At 40.9% G+C, this 24,012-nt stretch overlaps 1 protein-coding gene across 1 annotated transcript in view; it reads right to left on the bottom strand.

The window, feature by feature from the left end:
- negr1 (neuronal growth regulator 1) overlaps window positions 1-23,736 on the bottom strand; it is a gene marked incomplete at both ends in the record, with an annotated part of 188,173 nt that extends 164,437 nt beyond the window's left edge. Inside the window, one exon of the mRNA XM_080005177.1 lies at window positions 23,567-23,736. Within this exon, the coding sequence (XP_079861303.1) occupies window positions 23,567-23,736 (170 nt within the window). The remainder of the gene's footprint in view (window positions 1-23,566) is intronic.
- Between the last annotated feature and the right edge of the window lie 276 nt (window positions 23,737-24,012).

Below are 24,012 nucleotides of genomic sequence, written 5' to 3'. Positions count from 1 at the left end.
GCAGTGCATTTCACTGTTTGCGTTGCTTTGTGAATTAGATGCTTGCTTTTTCTGTTTACACCAGTTTAGCAACCACAAAGGCCATGCAATCTATTTTGTGAATTCGCCCTGAGCCTCTAAGTCTCCAAGCCTACCTCTCCAAGTCTAAGTCTGCAAGTCTAAGTCTCCAAGTCTAAGTCTCCAAGTTAAAGTCTCCAAGTTAAAGTCTCCAAATTTAAGTCTCCAAATTTAAGTCTCCAAGTTTAAGTCTCCAAGTTTAAGTCTCCAAGTCTACGTCTCCAACTAAACGTCTCCAAGTCTAAAGCTGTTTTCACACATGCACTCCAGAGAATATCCGTATAATCACACATGTAGCTCACAACTGGAGACTGTCCGTGTCAGATGCATTTACACTACCTGGAAATAATCCGTTTGATTTAGACGAGGAGCTGAGCCTGGGTAGAGTGTGCAGGAGGCAGGATGCGACGCAATGACACATGACGCTGCAGAGTTTTTCAGCACACCCAAGATGGCAGACGAGGCTACCAACTTGTGTTTTTGGCGTTGATACTCAATGTATTTGGACGTTACATAAACAAAAGAGTGGAAATGAATATAAAGGAAAGCAGAAAGGAGTACGAAGCAGCTACACTCCGTGCACAAAGATCCACACAAAAGTAAACTGGCCCATGATAGAGACGTCATCTACACGTGACACACCCACTCGCTCACTGTGAATGCTCCGGACAATTACCTGCTGTGTTCACACATACCTCTCAATCAGACATTATGCCGACTTTGTACTCGAGTGCTGGCTGGGTAAGGTCCGGGTAATGTCCGGTCCAAATGATTCACACATACAGCTCCTCCAGGTAATGTCCGGATAATTTCAGGGTTGCAGTGCATGAGTGAAGCAGCATAAGTCTCCAAGTCTATGCCTCCAAGTCTACGTCTACAAGTCTTAGTCTTCAAGTCTACGTCTCCAAGTCTACGTCTCCAAGTCTACAGCTCCAAGTCTATGTCTTCACATTTACATTTACATTTTGTCATTTAGCAGACGCTTTTATCCAAAGCGACTTACAAGGGAGAATAACATTCAAGCTACATTGGGACAGAGACATTAGTGTAACAATAAATACTGCTAAGTACTTAGTATTTACTGCTAAGTCCCCAAGTCTACGTCTCCAGGTCTACGTCTCCAAATCTACGTCTGCAATTCTCCAAGTCTACGTTTCCAAGTCTTCCTCTCCCGGTCTCTCCAAGTCTACATCTGCAAATCTACGTCTCCAAGTCTACGTCTCCAAGTCTACTTTCTCCAGGTCTACGTCTCCAAGTCAACGTCTGCAAGTCCCCAAGTCTACGTCTGCAGGTCTTCAAGTCTACGTCTCCAAGTCTACGTCTCCAGGTCTATGTCACCAAGTCGACTTCACCAAGTCTAAGTCTCTAAGTCTAAGTCTGTAAGTTTACGCCTCTAAGTCTACGTGTCTAAGTCTACCTCTCCAAGTCTAAGTCTCCAAGTCTACTTCTCCAAGTCTCCAATTCTACGTCTCCAAGTCGACTTCTCCAAGTCTAAGTCTCTAAGTCTAAGTCTGTAAGTCTACGCCCCTAAGTCTACGTGTCTAAGTCTACATCTCCGAGTCTAAGTCTTGAAGTCTACTTCTCCAAGTCTCCAAGTCTCCAAGTCTACGTCTCCAGGTCTACATCTTCAAATCTATGTTTGCAAGTCTCCAAGTCTACGCCTCCAAGTCTACCTCTCCAGATCAACACATACAAGTCTACAAGTCTACGGCTCCAAGTCTAAGTCTCCAAGTCAACGTCTCTAAGTCTACGTCTCCAAGTCTACGTCTCCAAGTCTACGTCTCAGAGTCTACGTCTCCAAGTCTCCAAGTTTACGTCTCCAAGTCTACGTCTCCAAGTCTCAAAGTCTACATCTCCAAGTCTACTTCACCAGGTCTAAGACTCCAAGTCTACTTCTCTAAGTCTACGTCTCCAAGTCTCTAAGTCAAAATCTGTAAGTCTACGCCTCTAAGCCTACGTGTCTAAGTCTACGTCTCCAAGTCTTAGTCTTCAAGTCTACATCTCTAAGTCTAAATACTAATCCTGTTGGTGATCTGTCGTTAAGGTTATGAAGGAATATAACGAATAACGATAACGAGAATTTCTATTTACTATTTTAACAAATTTTATATTTCAGTAGTATCACAAACTACTGACAATGGATTGAAACATACTATTTTGACTAGAGTTTTTTTTAAATATATATCTTATTAGAATGTAATTTTTATTTTAAAATTCAAATTCCACTCTTATAAGATGTATTTTTAAAACATTTTCAGTTGCAGTCAAAAATAGTATCTTTACAGGGCAGCGGTGGGAAAAAAACAGCTATTGTATCAATCAATTAGAGGTTCCACTTTGAGATTTCAGCATTTTTTCTTTATATCATTCATAAAAAGTTGAACATTATAACTTGTTTTCCTTTCAGCTTTGCAGCATAATCATTGAGTCACAAGAAGGATAAAGACCTTGAAATGCCTTTTCAGCTCTTTTCAGATTCACTCCAAGCAAACCTCTTTCATTTCTGTTCCTTATCTTTATGGCGTCCCTGGGAAGTTCAAGTGTCCCATCTCAAATTCTAGGCTCCGTTTTCCCTCCGAGATGAACCTAGATATCATCTTGTCTCAGGCCATGAATTTTTCTTTTATGCAACGTTGCCATCCCTGTTGTTCACAAAGACCAGGTAAGGAGTCGTCTCGGCGCCATGTTCGCTTTAAAGCATTCAAAACAAGATTAAATCTATCAGTGCTGGTGAAGCATCACAGCCAAAACCAAATGTTGTTGTAGTTCATTTATTATAAATTCGGCATTAAACTGCTCCAAAAAAATGCTGTTTTTAGTTATCAATATTGTGCTCTAGAGAAAAAGCATTTCAACTCAAATAATATCTGTTTAAATATTTTGACAAATGGTATGGTAACATCCATTTGCTCCCAAACAACAGGCCTACTTCTAGCCTACAACAACACTTGGAAAAAGTTAATACAAATAAATAATAACAATAAAACGACAAATAAAAATAAATAAATAAATAATAAATAAATTATTTATTTATTTGTTATAATTATAATTGTATTAAATACAAAATAAGTAATAAGAAAGAAAAATAAATATGGAAATAAAGAAATATTAATATTAATAAAAAATCCCCTGTACGTCGTCATGTTGACTAAGCCATAGCAGCCATAGCAGCTCTAACCTTCATCTCCTTTCAGCATCTACATCGACCTGTCAGGAATCAGCAGGTGGAACATCTGATGTGGAAAATACTTGAGCTTGTTCCTGGGGAACAGGTAATTAAAAGGACAATTTCACCTTCAGCTGGACATGCTAACAGCTGGTCTTTGTGGGTGGGAAACCTCTGGTCCGCGGCCCTATCACGGCCCTGTAGTCACATCACGCTGGGTGTTTCATAGATTGGATACAGCCTAGTGTAGGGGTCGGGAACTTTTTTATGGGAGACCCATAAAAGCCAAATATTTCTAAATGTATTTCCTTGTGAGCATTAGAATATTTAATAAAATTGAATGCAACTTAATGCGTGCATTTTTTAAGTAAGGCATACATTTTTAACGTATAACACATCTGAGTCCTTAAAAAAGCGCTATATATAATACATTTCTCTTTATTCTTCTCAGTAATATTGTTGTTATAGTGTAGCTAACCAATAATAAAAGAAATACTTTTTACCATAAATGCAAGTTCTGGTGCTGCATGGTTTTGCTGATGGCCTTGTAGTCTGCTTCATACGTAGTGAGGTTAAGCTTCATGCAGGCGCGGAGGCTTCCACCAGTTCAACGTGTGCGTAGGTTGCTCTGAATGTTTCTCAGATGCCAGAAAGACTGCTCACATGCGTATGTAGAGCCAAACATGGTCAATACGGCAATACTCACATGCTGCGTTGTGTGGTATGTGACGGGAAGCTCGTTCCAAGTTTTAAGAATCAGCTGGTCTTCAGGTTCAAGTTCAAGTTCAAGAGATTATTTGTCACATACATATTGAAGTTTTTTCCATTTCTGTCCACTTGTGTTCAGCTGATTGGTCCGACTGGAGGCAGGGAGTTTTCTTAATGTTTGTCTGTCTTACAGAGGGGATCGGCGCACGGGCTCGTAAGCAGCCCAGCAGTGGAACGCCATTCCTCCTGCGCCCAAGAGGATCATTATGATCCAAAATTATTATAATAATCCTCAGTGATATATGTAATTGTGGCCCGTGTGCTGCATATTGCAACGAACAATAAAATTCTCGCCATGGCGGCACAAAATGGCCAGAAAGACTCCTTCTCCCTCCCTAAACTCTTACCTGTGGGCAGACAGTCGCACAAGTGGTGCCTGAGCAGAGACCCGGGAGGGGCAGGATGCAGAGTAAAAGGCGCCCTGGAGTCTTTCTGTGGCCCGCAGCCGGTGCTTGACTATGCCCCTTTGTCCGCCACATTTATATTTTGAATTTTATTTTCAAAGTTGTAATTTCTCTTATCTGTTTTACTTTAAAATGACTTAGAATAATTATTTATTACTTGTTAATTGTGATGAAAAATTTGAGCTCAAAATTGTCTGCGCACCATATACCGTCATCAAAAGGTTCCCAACCCCTGGCCTAGTGAGTCCAGTGTGCTTTATTTAAGGGAACAATTTCTAACACAAAACTTGCCTTGGAAAATATAATACGATTTTTTCTTCATTAATTGGGAAATTTGAATAACCCAATGACATGGTAACTAGCTGAACGAGCCAGCTCATATATGTTATCAATTTATATTATGCTAAGATTAACCTGGCTCCAAAACAAGGAGAAAACACGTCCCATTACCACCCTAGAAGAGAGGCAACCGGTGAAAATCCTCCTAAACCCAGTGCCAGAGTTTAGCTCTGAACCTTGAGAATGGTGTTCGGAAAGCCAGGACAACAAAGACCAAGGCTTTTTAGCTCCTTCTTCTTTTTTTTTTTTTGGTCCAATCTTTGAAAATATTTCAGCCGTTAGCATTTGCCCCAGCAAGAGGAGGGTTTTCTGACTGTTCCAAAATGAAAGTAGCTCTCACACAGTGTGGAGAGAAGGGGAGAGGGAGGGGAGGAAGGAAGGCGTGCGGGGGGATTGTGTCGGAATCAAAGACAGGCTGAGGCTTGAGGTTTTCTCGGTGAGGGGGAGACAATAGTTTGAATCCCATTTCGCTGGTGGAGATATTTAGGATTAACAGTTTGGAAAGTGAGGATGGAGTGGGAGCACCAGCGGCACACATGACTCACAGTCTGGTGGGCTGCTGTGCCCCTAAAGACATATACTGTATGTGTGTGTGTGTGTGTGTGTGTGTATTTATGTGTGTATTTATGTGTGTATATATATATATATATATATATATATATATATATATATATATATATATATATACTTATATACACACACACACACACACACTGGATATATAATTTCAAAAGTCTGAATTAGATTAAGAGTATATAGAATAGGGCCAGAAGAAAACAAGGTAGTGTTTAGATTGCATATTACACAGTTTTCTTTATTGTGTTTTGTTAGTTTTTGGGTTTAGATTTCATGTTTATCACTAGGTTTATTGTACATTACCACATTTGCACTGATTCATTTTTCTGGTTTGTTTTTAGGTTTACTTTATTGTTAACTTTTTTAAGGTTTATTGTACATGGAAAATGTACCTATCTTCTTTTTTGTTTGTGGTTACTTTTTTGCGTTTTTAATTATTAAATATAAACGCAAAAAAGTACCACAAATAAATGTTACTGTTTATCATTATGTTTATTTCATATTGCTTTATTCTTCAGTTTACTGTTAATTGTTAGGTTAATTGTATATTTTCACATTTTTCCATCGTCTAGTTAACTTTACTGCTAATTTTCAGACACTATTTCTTGATTATTTATTTATTTGTGAAAAAAATTATTGATTGTTTTTGTTTTTTTTTGCTTTTTATATTGAATGGCTGTTTCCTATGTTTTGTATCTATTGTTATTTCTAAGTCTAAAATAAAAAATGATCAACAAATTTAATCTATGTGGAAAAGGAGGTGATAACCACAGACGCAACACTATCTACGATACAGATCCATTACTTTTGCAGCCGCTGGGGCTGAATGCTAATTAGCTCGTAGCCGTAATCCCTCCTTTCACTGGGAATCCCAAGAAACAGAAATGGAGTTGGGTTTCACAATAAGCCCGGCTCAGGGTTTTTTAAGCTTTCGGGAGCCACGGTGTAATGGAGTTTAAAGATGATAGATGCAAATAGTGTCCGTCAAGGAACAGGATCCTATCCTATTTCTTTATTTTTGGCTGTAGCAGGGCTGTCGATCCTGCCAAGCAAGCAAACAACCAAGCAACCTACTTATTGTTATTTTGCAGCTCAGTGTCATTTGTTGTAAAACATGCCAACGTTAAAGTGGTGGGTAGACAGTGATGTATGGTTTTCAACTGCTTAACTAAACTAACAGAAAGATAATTTGTGTATTTGTTAGACAGACAGACAGACAGACGGACGGACGGACGGACGGACGGACGGACGGACGGACGGACGGACGGACGGACGGACAGACAGACAGACAGACAGACAGACAGACAGACAGACAGACAGACAGACAGACAGACAGACAGACAGACAGACAGACAGACAGACAGACAGACAGACAGACAGACAGATAGATAGATAGATAGATAGATAGATAGATAGATAGATAGAAAACCAAAAAACAAACTACAAAATGATGCTAAATCTGTTGCTAAAATCAATTTTAAAAAGTTGGGTGCCTATATACAGTATTTAAATTCATCCACATGCCCATAAATCTTAATAAATATAATTTCTAAATTTTAATCTAAACTGCGATAAATATGGTAATGTGAACTTTATCTTTCAAATTCAAGTTAATTCAAATATCGAGGAATCATCCAGCCAAAATGGCCATCAAGCAACCATACTTTTCCAAAAAGGGATTTCTTGGATCACAGCTCCGTTCCTAACTCCTCACTCTTCTCCTCTAAATAAATGCATAGGCCACTGGAGGGACAAGGTTGCTCTTTGCAAGAGAGGCCCCGGGGCGCATGAGAAAATTTCTCATGAATGGAATAAAGAGAACATTTAATGTTCTCTTCATACTGGGACGGTGTTACTTGTTTTCTGAAACTCCACGCAGGGGTTTTCCACAAGATCCTTATGTTTTTGCAATGTATATCAGCCAGATTCATGGAGTGATATGTTTCCAATAGTGTGACATTACCTTTTGCATCCATTTCTATGATTATTTTGGCAGCGGTTCTCAACATGGGGTCTGGGGAGCACAGGGGCCAGTCAAGAGGTTCCATTGGGGTCTCCAGCAAAATAGTTCAACTTCAACATTATTTAATTCACAAGACGCGGTCCTCCAAATAAAACAACTAAAAACAGTGTGGGGACTGGGCACGGAGGAATGGGGCACGACTCGTAGACTCGTTAAGATTATTTTCTATGCATAACTCACGGAGAGAGGGTGATTGGGGAGTGAGAAAGTGTCCCCGTTACGCAAGGTTTCGCTCCAAACGCACATTTTTCATTCAGAATCAGAATCAGAATCAGAAATGCTTAAATAATCCCAGGGGGAAATTACTTTTGTGACAGCTCCAAATCTACATACAACATATTTACATACAACATATAATAATTATTAAGAAACATATTTATATATAAATATATATATGAACATATCTATATGTTATAAACATATCTATATAGAGTGTATTCCATAAGGACATGTAAAATAAACCCACCTACATCTAAAATAAAAACACAATCAAAAACACTATTTTGGCGCCAATCGCAGGCAGCCCATCGCGAGCGTGCGCACCATCGGTGAAGGAGACAGGTGCGCTAAATGCGCCCCAACTGCTCTCTCTCTGCGGCCTCCCTCGGCGGCAACATATCTGCGATTGGACTGACAAAATTCCGCATCAGGCACAGCCCTAAAATTGAGCAAATATGGGCAAAAACATGAAGACAGTGGAGATCAAAGCCCAATTATGAATTGCAAACCCCTCCAAAGATCTAAAATTAGAATCCTAATGACTGGCTGTCTCAGAGATCAGTTGATAAATACACTGCCGAACATTAGCACTGATTTGGCCAATTTGCATGCAATGGTTTTAGTTCAGACAAAGCTTGGGAGACTTCGGATGAGACTACAGGGGCTCCAGCTCCTCACAGCGACACTTCCACTTCCTCCGTTAAAGAGATTCATGTTCCGCCGCAATCAGGATAAATTATTTACATATGCCCTTATTTTAACCCTGCTTTAACAAAGGGGATTGCAACGTTCAGGTGCCATCAATGGGAGAGACGAATTTCAAATGAAGCGACTTGAATGATGTTTGGTGATTTATTTATTTATAATGATGAAAAGTTTGGCTCTTTTTGGAGATTCAGTGAACGATAAACAACAGTCAGAGGAGTCTCTGTGTTGCGAATGGAATTCTCACACAATTATTTATTTTGGTGGAATGCAAAGCGGAAATCAGTCACATTCAATATCAATTATGCCAAATGTCTTCACCTGTTTTCCACACATTCATTTATCCTCAGTCGTTGTTTTAGGTTTGAAGATTCACTCACTCTCTCTCTCGCGCTTGCCCCCTTACTGAATCAAAACTCAAGGAGCTCATTGGCACCCCGCAGAACGTCAGGTGCATGTGTGACTCGTGACTCATGGCTCTTTTAGTCCGCAAATTGAGAGTTGAGAGTTAGTGACTCGAGAATCAGTGAATCTAGAGTCGGTGAATCGAGAGCCGGTGAATCGAGAGTCAGTGAAACGAGAGCCAACAGTCAGTGAATCGAGAGTCAGTGAATCAAGAGCTGAGAGTCAGTGAATCGAGAGTCAGTAAATCGAGAGCCAACAGTCAGTGAATCGAGAGTCAGTAAATCGAGAGCCGAGAGTGAGTAAATCGAGAGCCAAGAGTCAAGGAATCGAGAGCCGATAGTCAGTGAATTGAGAGCTGAGAGTCAGTGAATCGAGATTCAGACTCAGTGAATCAAGAGTCACTGAATGGAGAGCCAAGGTTCAGTGTATGGAGAGCCAAGAGTCAGTGAATCGAGAGTCATTGAATGGTGAGTCAGTGAATTGAGAGCCGAGAGTCAGTGATTTAAGAGCTGAGAGTGAATTGAGAGTCGGTAAATCGAGAGTCGAGAGCCTATGAATCGAGAGCCGAGAGTCAGTGAATCGAGATTCAGACTCAGTGAATGCGGAGGCAGTAAATGCCTTTGTGTCTCACTGCAGTTAGCAATTTGAAAACGGAAAAAACAAGTTACTCGTGCCAGAGTCAAGATTTGTTCTCTACGAACAAATCATCTGTGAGGTGTGCATCAATTTTATATTACAGTGCGCTCATGCACTAAAGGGACTGATACAGAAATCTACATCAGTAACACCAGATGCAGCATTGTTAAGTGGATAACTAAACGCTATTTAAAGCGTTCTATGCCATCTGTGCAAAGTAGGAAAAAAAGTGAGTAGAGTTATGAATCTCAGAGAGAAAATTAACTTACGTTGTTGAGGTGTCATTTTCGAATAAGGGACGTCTCTGAGTAATACAATTAATTAGGCTCGGCTTCAGTGAAACAAGAGAACAAGGAGAGTTCTGCCATCAGATGCGTGTATATAAATACAAACAAAAACCCTGCTGATGAGTCATGCTCACAAATGAGGCTTTTTGTAAATCTCTATGCACCAGACAAGTTATTTTTAGTGTCACTGCAACTTCTGACCCAGATAAAAACAAAGGTATGGAATTTTTCCATCGCCTTTTACTCTTTATTATCTGTGAACTTTTCTTTTGTGGAATTTGTCAACTCAACTCCAGTAGTAATTTGTTACGGCATCCTGCAAAATGCACACTCAATACATACTGCTATAGTATATAGTATAGAAATAAGCAAACTTGAACAGCTGAATAGGTTTTTTTTTTAGTATAATATTTAGTCACAGCAAATAGTAACGGCTTCTGTTGTACCACCCAATGCAACTAGCTTCGAAATCAACTACCTACTAAATGAAGCAATGTTTCTGTGGTATTAAGCGATTTGTTCAAATTTACACTCTTCAAAGTAATATGACATATGAGTATTATTATTGTTATTGTTATTATTATTATACCATTAGTATTATTAATTCATTATCATAGTATTATATTACTTTTATTATAGAATAGCTTTTGGTCGAACATCAAGTATTTCCCATATCACTCTGCTGTTCCATAGTCTGGAAGCCATTAAAATGATAAGAACACAATGTTTTACTAGTAAGATAGATAACGACGTTAAGAAATTCCATTGCATAATTCAGCTTACTTAAAATAACATTTTAGGATAAAAACAAGTTTTTTTCATTCCCTCAGCTTTTCTTTGACCCCAGAAATGACTGTGCAGACCTGGAGTAAAGCACTTTTTAATTCAAATTGCTTAGCTGAGAGAGAGTTTGCGGTGAGAGAGGGAGTTTACAAGTGACGGGGAGCAAAGGAGGTGAGAAAGTGAGAAGGAGCGAGAAAGAGTGTGAAAGTGGCAGTACCCTAATATAAGCCATACTCTTCTTGGTTTTATATTCATCCAAAAGGTCCCATCCGCCAGTTTATTGTGTCAAGACGAGATTTAAATTGTCTTCCAAAGGCTACTGATCATGTTTCAATGTCACCCAACCATCATGAAAATGTTGCATACATTCTACATACATTCTTGGAATTTTCAGTGACTGAAGCATATGTTCTTATTCGTCTGTATTCTTCTGTATCGCAATGTATTCTTTTTTTTGTGAGTAGCCAGGAAATAAGCAAGATAACGTACAGCCAGCCAGTTATTCTCGCAAAATAAACCCCAACGGGGTGATCAGGTTTTGTATCACTCTGTAGGGGGTTATTTTGCGATGACTGTTGATAACGACTGCAGCTTGGGCGAGGGGCGGCACAAAAAGCCAATCAACTCTGAAAGTCTTAAGCCGATCTCGTGTCCATCCATATGGAAGGAAAGTTCCAAGCTCCTCTGGCTCATGGCGAAACACAAACCCTCATTCTTCACACCCATGGACAAGGGGAGACAGTGAAATAGAAGAAGAGGAGGATGACATAAATAGGAGCTCAAATTCCAGGTACCTGTATTTCAGCCTTTTTGCCGTGTTTTTGGCGATTTAAGGCTCAAGCTACCGATATATATTTCACATGCAGTAATAACAGACTAGGGTCAAACAGTGGACATGACATCTACTCTTTCTACAAATAAGGTTGTATATAATGTATCTAGTATATCCATTAGTAGGATATCTAAAGTAGTTCCCTTGGAAAGTTGAATTCTTACAAACATTTATTTTATCATATTAGTATATCTGGGTGGAAATAAATACGTTGATTTGAACATTAACTTGAGAAAACCAATCTACCAATCCCTCCACACATAAATATACTGTATATCCAATACAGCCACAATATGGTTCAACACAGCCACACTTATAGACACATCAGTGACTATATTGGTGGCTATATTGTTGAGTATTGTAGCTATATTGTTGTTGTGTTTTGAACATCTCTCATTAGGTGCAGCATCGTTTTTTGGCATTCGTAAAGTTAGCAATTTGCCAAATTATCAAACATTGCACCCCAGATTATTGCTGTGTAAAAAGAAAAATCCTGACAAATGTAATAGGTAAAAAATGTTTATTTCTACATGGTAGGCCGAGCCGAACATGCATGCTTATAGTGCATAAACCAGAAGCCATCACAGTTTGATTGAGCTAAGGATGAATGGTAACAACAATTTGAGGTTTTAAACGCACAATTTGTATTGGTCCGACTGAATTTTGCCACCAGGAAGCTTGTTTTCCTAAAAGTAATTCCTCAAGGAGCTAGCTCATACTTAAAGGAGCGTCATAATAGAGTTGCTAAAAGACAACCAAACAACAATTTGCAACTTAGGCAGAACAGAGATTTTGTGTGGAGGAAGTAAGTTTGTCAACCAGTCGAGCCACAATGACTTTCCAAACAAAAGTCAGAGTCTGTAAAGCAATCACTTGAAAGTCCAAAGAAGACGCCTGGCAATGCCATGCAAAAGCAAAGTCTATAACTTGTAAAATAATAGTTGTTATAGTTGTGATTAGCAAAGTAATGGAGTTCATGGCAGTAGATGGGCAGACATTTTCAGTAGCATAGCATACTATTACTAAAATCAACCGATTTAGATGGGAATTAATCAGCTATCAGTCTGTGGAGGTGTGTTCTGGAACAGGGCCAGGGAATGAGGAAGAAGAGGCAGGCGGAGGCGAAACAGTGGCGGTTGGCGTGTATTTATTCGTAGTCTTTTTAAACAAAAAGGTGGCTCGTGGGCCAAAATGTTAATTCATTGGCTCGCAGGCCAATACGAAAATATTCTGTGCGCTTGGCTCTTTAGTGAGCTCCCGCCGTGTCGTGTCCGGCGGGATCACTACCCCGGTCAAACATGCCCCGCAAGCACGCCAATCCTCACTGCGGGGACAACAAAACATATATAATTTCCTGGTTTTGGGATCGGAAGAATCAGCGGAGTCCCTCCGTTGATTCGCCCGATCCACAGCAGCTGAGCGGCCCCGGGATGGCACCGCCTGCACCGCCTGTCTGCAGCGGCTGCTTGGACACGCCCCCCTGGACCGCCACACAGTCCTTTCCTAGTCTGAAGCCATGACCTCATATTGAGGTGAAATGAGATATTCATTCATAGCATTCATTCTCTACTATGGTCTTAAATGTGTAGAATTTAGTGGCATCTAGCGCTGAGGTTACAGTTTGGCCACGAAACTCGTGAAAACCATGAAAGGCCTTCTCTAGAGCCAGTGTTTGGTTTGTCCGTTCTGGGTTACTGTAGAGGAAACATGCCGGTGCAACATGGCGGCCTCCGTGACGCGTACAGGCTCCCTATGTAGATAAAAACGGCTCTTCCTCAGGTAACACAACACAACAATTCTAATTTTCATTCAATTATACACTAATTAAAACATACTTATGAATATTATATTCCATTTCTGCCAAGTCTGTTCCGTAAATACTACACACTACAGTAAACCTTTGGATTATCTTGGCCATATTCAAACATTAACTACAATCTTTTGATGTTAAAGATTTGCATGTATTTTACATTATATAAAAAATATTATTATTATAATTAGTATTATTATAATTACTATATCTTAAATATTATTATAAGCTTGCATAAGCAGATTGTTTTTCTCTGTAGACAGACTGAAATGTAATTAACAAAATATGTAATCCTGTATTAAATGTCTGAGTGATTCAATATTATTGTGTGTTGTCTTCAAGTGGTGTGGTATAATGACAAAATTATTCAATATTAAGATATGGTCATATCATAGTGCACGTTTCCATACAGCTGAATGTGCTGAACCTCAGTTGTATTCTTTAAATGTGGTTTGGAATATACAGTGTAAGCAGACATTATAGTATATATACTATATCATCAATGCACAAAGACAAATGTTGTGATGTACTGTTAATATTTTTTCAGCACTCTATATCTCTATATGGGTTTCATAAACACCCAGACTCAAAATCCTCAAGACAAGGATTTTAATTTTAAGGCAGAGATAAGCTTACATGTTTCATCAGAGTGGAGCAACTATCTCCATGAAACAGCAGCGGCCGTGTGATTGATTAAAGAATCTCCTTGAAGCCCTTTCAGGAATCAATTAGTCTGCTGTGATAAAAGCCCACAAATCAAATGCTACCGTATCAGTGTTCGTAAATATGTCTGCCAAAAATGGCCACAAAACCATTCACAACAAGTATTTTAAGTCTTGGAGTCTTGGATCGCTTAACTCTTTCTTTCCGAGCCTTCTGCACATCCTATCACTGAAGATTTATAAAATAAACATATTTGACATAGAAACAAAGTCTCCCTCCATTTTAGTGACGAAAAGCTTGGCTCTTTTTTGAGACTGAGCTCCTTACGAGTGACTCGGTAAAAAATACTTATTGCATTTTCCAACTCTTCGTTTGTTTGATTCACTCGGTGTAACGAGCGTCAGAAGAGTCTGTTCGGCTCTGAGTTGTGAATAGAATTCTCACAAGAATGATTTAATTCTGTGAAAACCATATATTCTGGTGATATGCAGAGTGTACATTGTTTACATTTAATATGACTTGTGCCAAATTCCTTCACCTTTTTTTCACATTAATCAAATCCTCAGCATCCTTCAACCACGTGTCTCGGCTCTTTTCTATGCAAATCAAGAGTGTAAAGATGTGTTCGCCATTAGGGGTGCCGTGATTCCGATTCCAAGAAGAAAAACGAGCGTTCCATTTCGGTTCGCAATTCTCCACGTACTTTTTCTGGGTAATATTGTCTGACATGGTCGCCATATTGGTGCAGTCAAGATCTGTAAACAAATGCGGTGTGCACTGGGAGGTGTCGACTGCGGCTCGCCCGGCTCCGAACCGACTTTCATGAAATTTGGTTTCGGGATTTGGAGAGCTGCGGTCGGCTCCAGAGGGTCCCCTAACCCACGCTGTACCGCCCATCTGGCGCTAGGGCTGCAGGAATGAAATTCGAATGGAATTTGAATATTACAAAAAAAATAACAATAAAGTTCAATATAAGTTCATCCAGTTCGTTGCACAGTGAACGCACGAAGGGAGGGAGGGAGGGAGAGGAATATTCCCGGTAACTGTGTGCCAAGTCGCGTCAACGGAGACGCATGGCGCATTTTCCTCTCCTCCGGCGTTTTACAGTGTGTATAAGGGAGAGTGCGCCTTTGACAAGAATGTCCAGTAATTCCACAGATGTCACGATGAAAGTGGGAAATAAACCCAACCATCATCGAGGGAATGTCCTCTAGTGCAGAGGTTCCCAATCATACAGCTAGAGTTTTTGAATGCTTTGTTTGGAGAAAAGATCGCTCTGGTTGGAGCTGCTGAGCTGCAGGTAGTAATTTGTCTTTTACTTCTGGAAAAAATAGCATGTTTTTCTGCATTTATTTCGGTGGGTAACTTAAAAGTACTGTAATAAGTAACTTATTGTTTATTATTCTAAAGTCTAGTTTTACGAAAGCTCTTAACTGTTTAGGTTTGTTGTTTAAATATTCTCATATTTGTGTTATTATTTATAATTATTATTCAAATAAAAGTTACATATTGAGAGACAAGTATTTTACTTTGCAAAACAAGACTCGATAGTCTAACAATGGCAAAGCCGTCAGTGCTGAAAAAAAAAGTTAAATTGAAAGTCAAATTTAATCATCGATTTGGAGAATCGTGACACCTCTATTCGCTATGAATGAATCGTTCATAGCGAACGGGTACAACTCGTTAATCGCTCAAGAGTCATCCCTCACTAATCCATTACAGCGATATTTAAACAAAAGCAACGACTTCAATATGAAACAATCTCAGTCTATTGTCTCTGCTCTATTTAACAAGTTATTTGTCAAGTAATTTATGGCTTTTCCTTAAATTAACATAGTAGTCCTTTTATAAACGATTGTGGAATAATTGCAGCTGGGATTGAATATAAGCTTTTTTTTTTTACTCCAAACAATCTTTCATATTTTCTTTAATTAAAAGTGATTAGCATATTAGCAGGAGGGTTTTCAAAACCCAGTAACGCATCTATTTCTTTTCAGGGCTTTACATCGAAAAAGCATTTTCATTCCATGCCTTAATTCACCGGTGCACTTAATCAATTTGTAGCTAATTTAAATATATTAGAGGTAGAAACACTTTATTATGTTAAAAAAGAACAATGTATGGACTTGACTGATGAATTTTGACTGTGTGTACTATTTGGAAACGGTTCGCAGCATAAGTAACTTCAAATATAAGTAAAAGAGGTAACTGTAGAGCATGGAGTATATAGTAAAAGATAAAATAATAAATAATAATCTTCCAAACAATGATTGTGTTTTGAAAAAAGATAAGTGCACTTAGACCTAATGGCCGGGCTGATAATAAGCTTGTCATTTATCCAGCGAGTAACGAATTACCTTCTGGACTGATGGGAAACAAAGCTTTTGAAGCTCCAGCCTGAAAGGTGTGCATTGTTTTTCAGATAAAATATTCTAATGACATGATGGACAAATGTGTCATTTTGTTGTCATTCAACTCTGTCCTCTGTCGAACCAGTCACATTTATGTTGAAATTGGCTCTGTTAGGCCGAAAGCTTGGTTATTTGGATTCCTCAAAGAGAATCTGCGCAACTTGTCAAATAATCTTCTGGAGAAGATTAGGGCACTCACAGCTTCCATCAAAAGAAGACGTTGGGTATATGTATCATAGAATAGAAGGGTTTGTACCGTACCCCAAAGAGGACATAGCAGAAGCGGGGTTTGGACTGTACCCCAAGTAGGACATAGCAGTAGCGGGGTTTGGACCGTACCCCAAATAGAACCTCACAGTAGCGGGGTGCAGGCCGTACCCCAGGCCGTAGCAGTAGAGGGGTTTGGACCGTACCCCAAATAGGACGTAGCAGTAGCAGGGTTTTGACCGTACCCCAAATAGAACCTTGCAGTAGCAGGGTGCGGACCGTTCCCCAGGCCGTATTAGTAGCAGGGTTTGTACCGTACCCCAAATAGGACGTAACAGCAGCGGGGTTTGTACCGTACCCCAAATAGGATATAGCAGTACCAGGGTTTGGACAAACCCAGCTACCCAGCTACTACTGGACGTAGCAATAGCAGGGTTTGGACCATACCCCAAATAGGACGTAGCAGTAGCGGGGTTTGGACCGTACCCCAAATAGTACTAGCAGTAGCGGGGTTTGGACCGTACCACAGGCGGAAGCAGTAGCGTACCCCAAATAGGATGTAACAGTTGCGGGGTATATACCATACCCCATATAGGAAATAGCAGTAGCCAGATGCGGACCGTACAGCAGGCCATAGAAGTAGTGGGGTTTGAACCGTACCCCAAATAGGACATAGAAGTAGCGGGGTTTGTACCATACCCAAAATAGGACATTAGAGTAGCTGGGTTTGTACCGTACCATAAATAGGATGTAGCAGTAGGAGTGTTTGGACCGTACCCCTCAGTGGTAACTGTCAGAAGAGGAGACTAGAGACAGTTGACAAAAGGTTGGTTTACCTCCATGAAGATAGCTGGCATGGAGGCCATGTTTGGCACTGCTCTTTAGTCACTTTGTCAGCACAATGCTATCATTAGTATTGGAAAATATGAATCATATGCCTACTAGACCCTTAGAAATAAGATAAATAACTGTGGCAGTTTCGCCAACCGAGTGCAACCCAAGTGGCCTGTTCAGGGACCAACCGGCACAGAGACACAGAAGACGGGGTTGTAGAAAAAACACAAGTTCATTGTGGAGAGGGGGCTCGATAGAAAAAGCCCCGGAGTAGATGGACACAGGTCATGACAGGGCTCCTCTCCCTTTGGTGTGTGTGGAGATGGAGGTTTTAACCTGTTGCTTGTTAGACCAACCAGTGAGCAACAGGTATGCAGCCACTCTGATCCTGGGTCCCCAATTACCTAGATATCCGGGTCAGGTGTGGCTGCTCAAACCACACCATCCCCACACCACATAACGCCAACACCAAACTGAGGCCGAAGCCTACCCCCTCACACCCCCCACCCACCAAGCCGAGAACAAACAGGAAAAAAAAAATGACTCTGACATAGGGTTACTATAAAAAAAAATACAGACTCTGACCCAGGGTTACTATACCTAAAACAATTAAAACACTGGACTCTGAAACAGGGTTCCCATACCTTAAACCAACAAATGTCCGAAAAAAAATTAACTGATCCCCAGATAGAGCATAATAATAATAATAATAATAATAATAATTATAATTATAATAATAATAATAATAGTTCAAGATTAGAGATTCAAGATGTTTATTCGTGACACACATATACATACTGTAATACTTTCATACATATATGCAGTGAAATGTCAATGCAACGCACCCGGTGATTACACACAATATGTCCTAGGCTGAAGTAGCTAGTAGCTAGTAGTTAGTGTGTCTGCTACATCTAAGTAGTTAGTTAATAATTTATTGCAAATGCTTTCATATTTCTTGTTCATTTTTTAGATTTACTTTATAGATTTATGTTCATCTTTGGGTTTATATTAAGTGTGGGTTTCATAAGGTTATTGTATATTCCCAATTTTTATTGTTTATTTTGTTGTTTGTTTATTGTTAGGTTTATTTTTTACAATATGGTGCAAGCATAGAAATTTAAGACCAGGGTCAAAAAGATTCAAATGAAATGCAAATCTCTTGATTATAAGACACACAACATAATTAGCACCTGTTCACATCATAACCATTGTTACCGTTGTTGACACCAGCATTGACCGCATTGAACTCATTGTCAGAATAACATGCGAGCCAACTTGGCATTTAATTAGCAGCCACAAATTCCGCTGTACCCCAGATGTGTCATGCAGGGTATACCCGCTTTTCCTTTAATTCACATCTAAATAGACCGTTCCTATACAGCAGCTGTCATATGGCTTGGGAAGAGCCGATAGTTCCCATCCTTTTTCAAGCGAGTTCTTCCATAGCAGAGTCTGCACCTTCTACTGCAAACTGGATGTGGGCTAATTAAAAACATGCTGAAATGCAGAATATGAAGAGGATGTTTGTCAGCCATGAATCTCTTATGCTCTGTGTCCTGGAGATAAAGTGCAAAATTCATCCTTTAAATTGTCTCCCCGGGAGTTTCAATCCTGTTATTATTCCCCTATTCTTGTCTTGGCTGGAATCTGTGCAGAGGTGGGGACGCCGAGGCATTTAAGCTGCTTGTTGTTGTCTCTTGCACAACTGCTTATGGTAAATGTCAAGACCTTTCGGGGGGCCATAATAACAACACATTTCTTAAAATGATACATTACATGTTTTATGGACTCGATGAATGTGGAAAACAGCGCAAATTCAAATTGCATCCAGCCAGAAAAGATTTTCATCAATCGGTCTCTTGACATCAGGCAACGATGTTGCCCTAACCCTAACCCAGACTTTGAGAGTAGTGACAGGTCAATTTTACACCATTATTGAGAATAAGGCCTCCAGTGGGGCTCTTATTTTTCAGCTTCGGGGCTGACTGTCAAACCGAATAACAAAAATACGCTTGAATCATCTTATTCTTGGCATGTACTGCAAAACCTTTAATGCATTTTCCTACTTTAGTAGTATTAAGTGTAAAACTACAAAAAAAAACGAAAGAGAAAGATACCCATGACCACAATAAGCAATAAACACTCCAATTGCAAACCCAGCCCTGCGCCTCAGATTTCCCTCTACCAAGGCAGGAATTTCAGTTGACTGCACCGTTGATTACAGATGTTTATCCATGTGGAAGAGGCCGCTACTGATACCTTGTGTTTCTCGACAGCGAAGGGAAACGTCTGCTCATCGGGCTTGTCTCTTCACATTCAGAGACAGATGAGTCATTTACCGTGGAGTCACAGATTAGCCGTCTGAGTCAAATGACATCACGCCATGGTACGTGATGGAGAAGAAGCTAGAGGTGCTGCATGGAGCTGTTGGAAATGCCAAAACGCAGTCCACTAAGCCGCTCAAAGGCTTCTGAACTGGCAGCGAGGAAAGATATCTTGGAATGGAAAGATAAACCATGACTCATTTGTGAATAGTGGTGGACGAAGACCTCCTGGGAGAACGGCTGAGGGTAAGGCCATAACCCCTAACCCTACTGTAGCCAGTAATACACTGTAGCCACTGCACCCTTCCCAATAGGAACCCTGTTAAAAACAACCCTTCAATCACAGGGTTTCACTGGGTTTGTCGCTAATTCAAAATGCTCACATTTTCTTCCTGGGGTGGGGGGGCGTGAAGGAGAAAGTGTCCCCATCACGCACGGTTACACACAGGGTTTTTTTTGTTTCATTCAATTAAATAAAACAGAGTAAAAAAAAAAAAATCTACAACGAAAACATACTTTGTTTGGAAAAAAGATCGCTCTGACTTCAATCCAATTAACAATGCATTTCTTCGCATGCATTCGTGAATGTAGGCTAAAATGTATTAATCAATCATGGTGAATTTGATATTCAGCTATAGAAATGCTAGAGAACTGTGTGGTTTTACCCAGACGTGATGGCTGTGTGACAAAGCCAGATGATGACTAAGCGGCGTCTAAAATAAAACCTAATTTCTCTACGCATGTCATATGTGCGATATGTGTACATTATGGGACAGGACAGGAGGCAGTTTATATCCCGGGATTAATCCTCAATTGTATCCTGTTTTATCTCACCTTATCGCATATTTTCAACTGATTAACAGACAAACCATTGCACCAAGCCTTGCCTACTCGATGCCTGTCCTTCCAAAACCTCCCAAAAATGGCCAAAACACAAGCCAAACTCTGAATATATCTCTTTTAATTTATGAGGACCCTCTGTCCAACATAATATGGCATCGGGAGGAACACATTGAGCCCAGTCCTGCAGCATTAAGAATTGAAAAGGTGGTGGTGATGGAGGGGGGTGGAAAGTAATGAGCACATGACAGAATGGACGTGCCTCTCGGGAGCTATTCCATAATCCAGAGGCAGTGACTAATTGCGTACTTCTGGGTTGTCACTATTTCAAAATTCTCACATTTTCTCCCTGCAACTGGCTTTGGAGGGGTATAGTAAAAAGAAATGCCTTTAATCGTCAAGGGGAGGTTGACAATATAGCCTCTCACAAAACTAACAGTTTTATGGTTGCAGCTTCTGAAGAAAACATTTTTTTGTGTTCTTATGCCTGTTTTTTAAAACTTGAAAGTACCTATGTTAACCAAGATGCATTATGGTTTGATGGAAAAGGAGTTAATGTGGAGGCTTAACATGCAAGAGATATATGCATGCAAATGTGAGAATATGTAAGCCAGAGATGATAGTACAATATCATCTCTGGCTTTACAATTTACAATTTCCAAAAAGACAGCAATGTTCCTCATGTAAAAACATGAAACAGAAATGGCAAATACTGTAACCCATTAACCCATTGAGCTTCACGCAATAATGATGGATATGAATACCTCCATGCATTTTAGAGGCATTGACCTGGGTGAGAGGAGTGGAGCCTGATTTGGGTGAGCGAAGGCAACACTGTCGTTTGTTGAGCTGATTTATAGCGCGAGAATAATCTCTGGCCCAATGAACCGTCCAGAATGAGCCACAGCTCCTCCTGCTGATCATAGCCAACCCAGATTGACACCAGAGAATTAGAGTCCCTCTCCGGGGAGACCGCAGGAAGCATGAGTCGATCTGATGGGGAGGGCCCTCAGGCACGGAGGAAATATGGTAAAAATAGTGGGCTCCTCGCGGCTGTTGCTAAGGTGATTCTGCGCTGAGCACGTTACATTTCTGGAGACCCCCGACGATACTACACTTAACGGAATATAGAAATTCGGAGGTGTCCTCAGGCCACGACAGGAAACCAAACCAGAAAATGTTGACCCTTCACCCTTTGGAACATAAAAGGCCATCACGACAGACAAGCAGAAATGCCAAATGGAAGTTGGGAGAGAAAGATCTGCTCTGTATTTGGGTCAGCACCCAGTACTTCTCAGTTCGCAGCCAGTGGATTCATATTCAAATAGGCCAGGCATCTACCCTCAGCCCCTCTTGCTCAGAACTATAAGGGGATGGTTTTCTTGACAACTGAACAAAATCTGTCAAATCCGTGATCACACACCCAGAACTTCTACATCATCCGCTCATATAATTGTGAGGTTTTTTTCCCCCCCAAAGTCTCTTGAGATTTTGCCGTTTCTATGCTATTTATTGTAATCCAAAATGTTGGGATTTTTATTTTTTTTGCAGGAAAAACATTCCATGGTATTATGTGAATATTTGATGTGATTACATGTAGTGAGAGAGCTCTGAAAATAAAGTTTGCAAATCTCTTGGAAAGTGCTCCTCAGACTATTTTTGTAAAACTTTTTTTATTGTTCCATATGTGTGTGTGTTGTTGAAATGATAATAAATCAACACAATATAAGGACCAGCATTAGCCATGGTTATGACCATTTAGATCAGGGGTTTTAAAGTCAGCCCACTTAAATGCTCTTTCAGGTTAATAAAGTTGGAATCAAGCAACCTACTCTCACATTTCTTCTCTTTATTTTGTTTCATTTAATGAATAACATTGGGTAGATAAAGTCCAGATTGGACCCCTCAGATGGCCCCAATCCAGCCCACGGGCCTTATGTTTTATAACCCTGAGCTACCTACTGTATGAACTACAACTACAAAATGTTTCATTTTCCAAATTCCACTCAAACTAGAGTGACTGTAACATATTATCGTCCTGAACTAAACTGCTCCTGATTCAGCTGTACCTCTACCAATCACACGCACATAGATAATAACCGAACGTGAACATTTTGATGATGACATTTTTCCCCAAATCATCCCGCGTGGCCAGATTGGATGCCCCGGCGGGCCCCAATCCTGCCCCAGGGCCTTACGTTTGACGCGCTTGCGTTAGATCCTAGAAGAGCTACGACTATATGTGTTTCATTTTGTATTGTTACATTGTTTTATCATTTGACCAACAAGACTGACTCCAACTGATTCCAATATCTTGTGGTACATCCTCAACAAAACTGTAATTGAACTGATTCAACTGTAGCTACTATGGCAACCGCACGCATATCGATGATAACGGAATGTGAATATTCAAATGACAACACACGTCTATTTTTTACATATTTCCACCAAAGATCCTAGGAAGGGGGCGGGTTGGGCACCTCGGCGGGCCTCCACTTATGTTTGATACCCTGAGGGTTAGGTCCTATAGGGGCGGGATGACGAAGCCTATGCAAATTCCAGCCGTCGTGACGAAGGCGTGAGCAGGATCAGCCCCGCAGTGATGTGGAGTCTGTGTGGGGGGGCGGGCGAAAGAAAAACAACAACAACAAACACCGCCGAAATAATAGCGCACGGAATAAAACTTACGTTAGATGTGTTTTTTATTTTATTTTTTCTTACCCCTCACGAAACTTTGGCTTAGTCGACGTTGGTGGCCGAACTACAGGCTGCTGCGAGGCGTCCGTCCCCGGGAGAGCAGAGCCCCGGCCGCGCGGGCGGCCGCGGGACGGACGTTTCCGAGGGGAAAACGCTCGACCACGGCGTGTTTGTGCCACGTCACGTTGGTGACGATTCACAAAAGCTGCGCGGGTGTTTCAACGCATCGTTTATTTTATTGGCACTTAAAAAAAAAAATGGAAATCAAAACTTTTCAGTTGAAGTCGCCGTTAGTGGCGTTGAGCTACGTTAGGCGCGCTGGTGTTGTTGTTGCTGTTGTTGTTGTTGTTGTTGTAAGGCTCGCGATCCCCGCTTTCAGAGGGAAGATGGAGGGCAAACCAAGTGTGTGTGTGGCGTGTTTATCTCGCATATAATCCTCAAAACAACACAACGGGGACACGCGTCCCCAATCCCCAACACCGTGCCCTCATTGTCGTTATCTTTGTCTGCGGAGGGATGCACGCACGGAGGGAGGGAGGTGGAGCGAGCAAAGTTGCCCGCGTTTGTTGTCCCTTACCTCAGCAGAGCCGTGTCGCCCTGTCGGCTCACCACACTTTCCACGGAGGAATAGTCCACGGTTTGTCCCGCGGGCAGGCAGGACGGCAGGAAGCAGCACAGGCTGAGGATGATGGCGGTGAGCCACTGGCCGGAGACGCACGCATCCTGCACCGCGACCATTATGTCCATCACAGCGGTGGGAAGACGACTACAAATTCAAATCCAACAACCGCTCCCCCCCCCCACCCCCCCCCAAAAAAAAAAATCTCAAAAGGAAAAAAAACAAAACAAAACACTTTCCTTCTCCTTAAAAATATGAAGCCCAGTGAGAAACGGTGCGTCTGCCCGGGTATGTGGTGGTGGTGTAGCGCTCCCTTTCCCAGCAGGTTCGGGGGAAGTGTGTACGCTCTCCAGTGGCTCGCACACCATCTAGTGAGGAGGAGGAGACGCGTGGAAAACGGGAGC

The sequence above is a fragment of the Zeus faber genome, assembly GCF_960531495.2.
Source record: "Zeus faber genome assembly, chromosome: 1".
Lineage (NCBI taxonomy): Eukaryota > Metazoa > Chordata > Actinopteri > Zeiformes > Zeidae > Zeus > Zeus faber.
The sequence above is the reverse complement of the archived record's forward strand: the minus strand, read 5'-3'. Positions and strand labels throughout refer to the sequence as shown.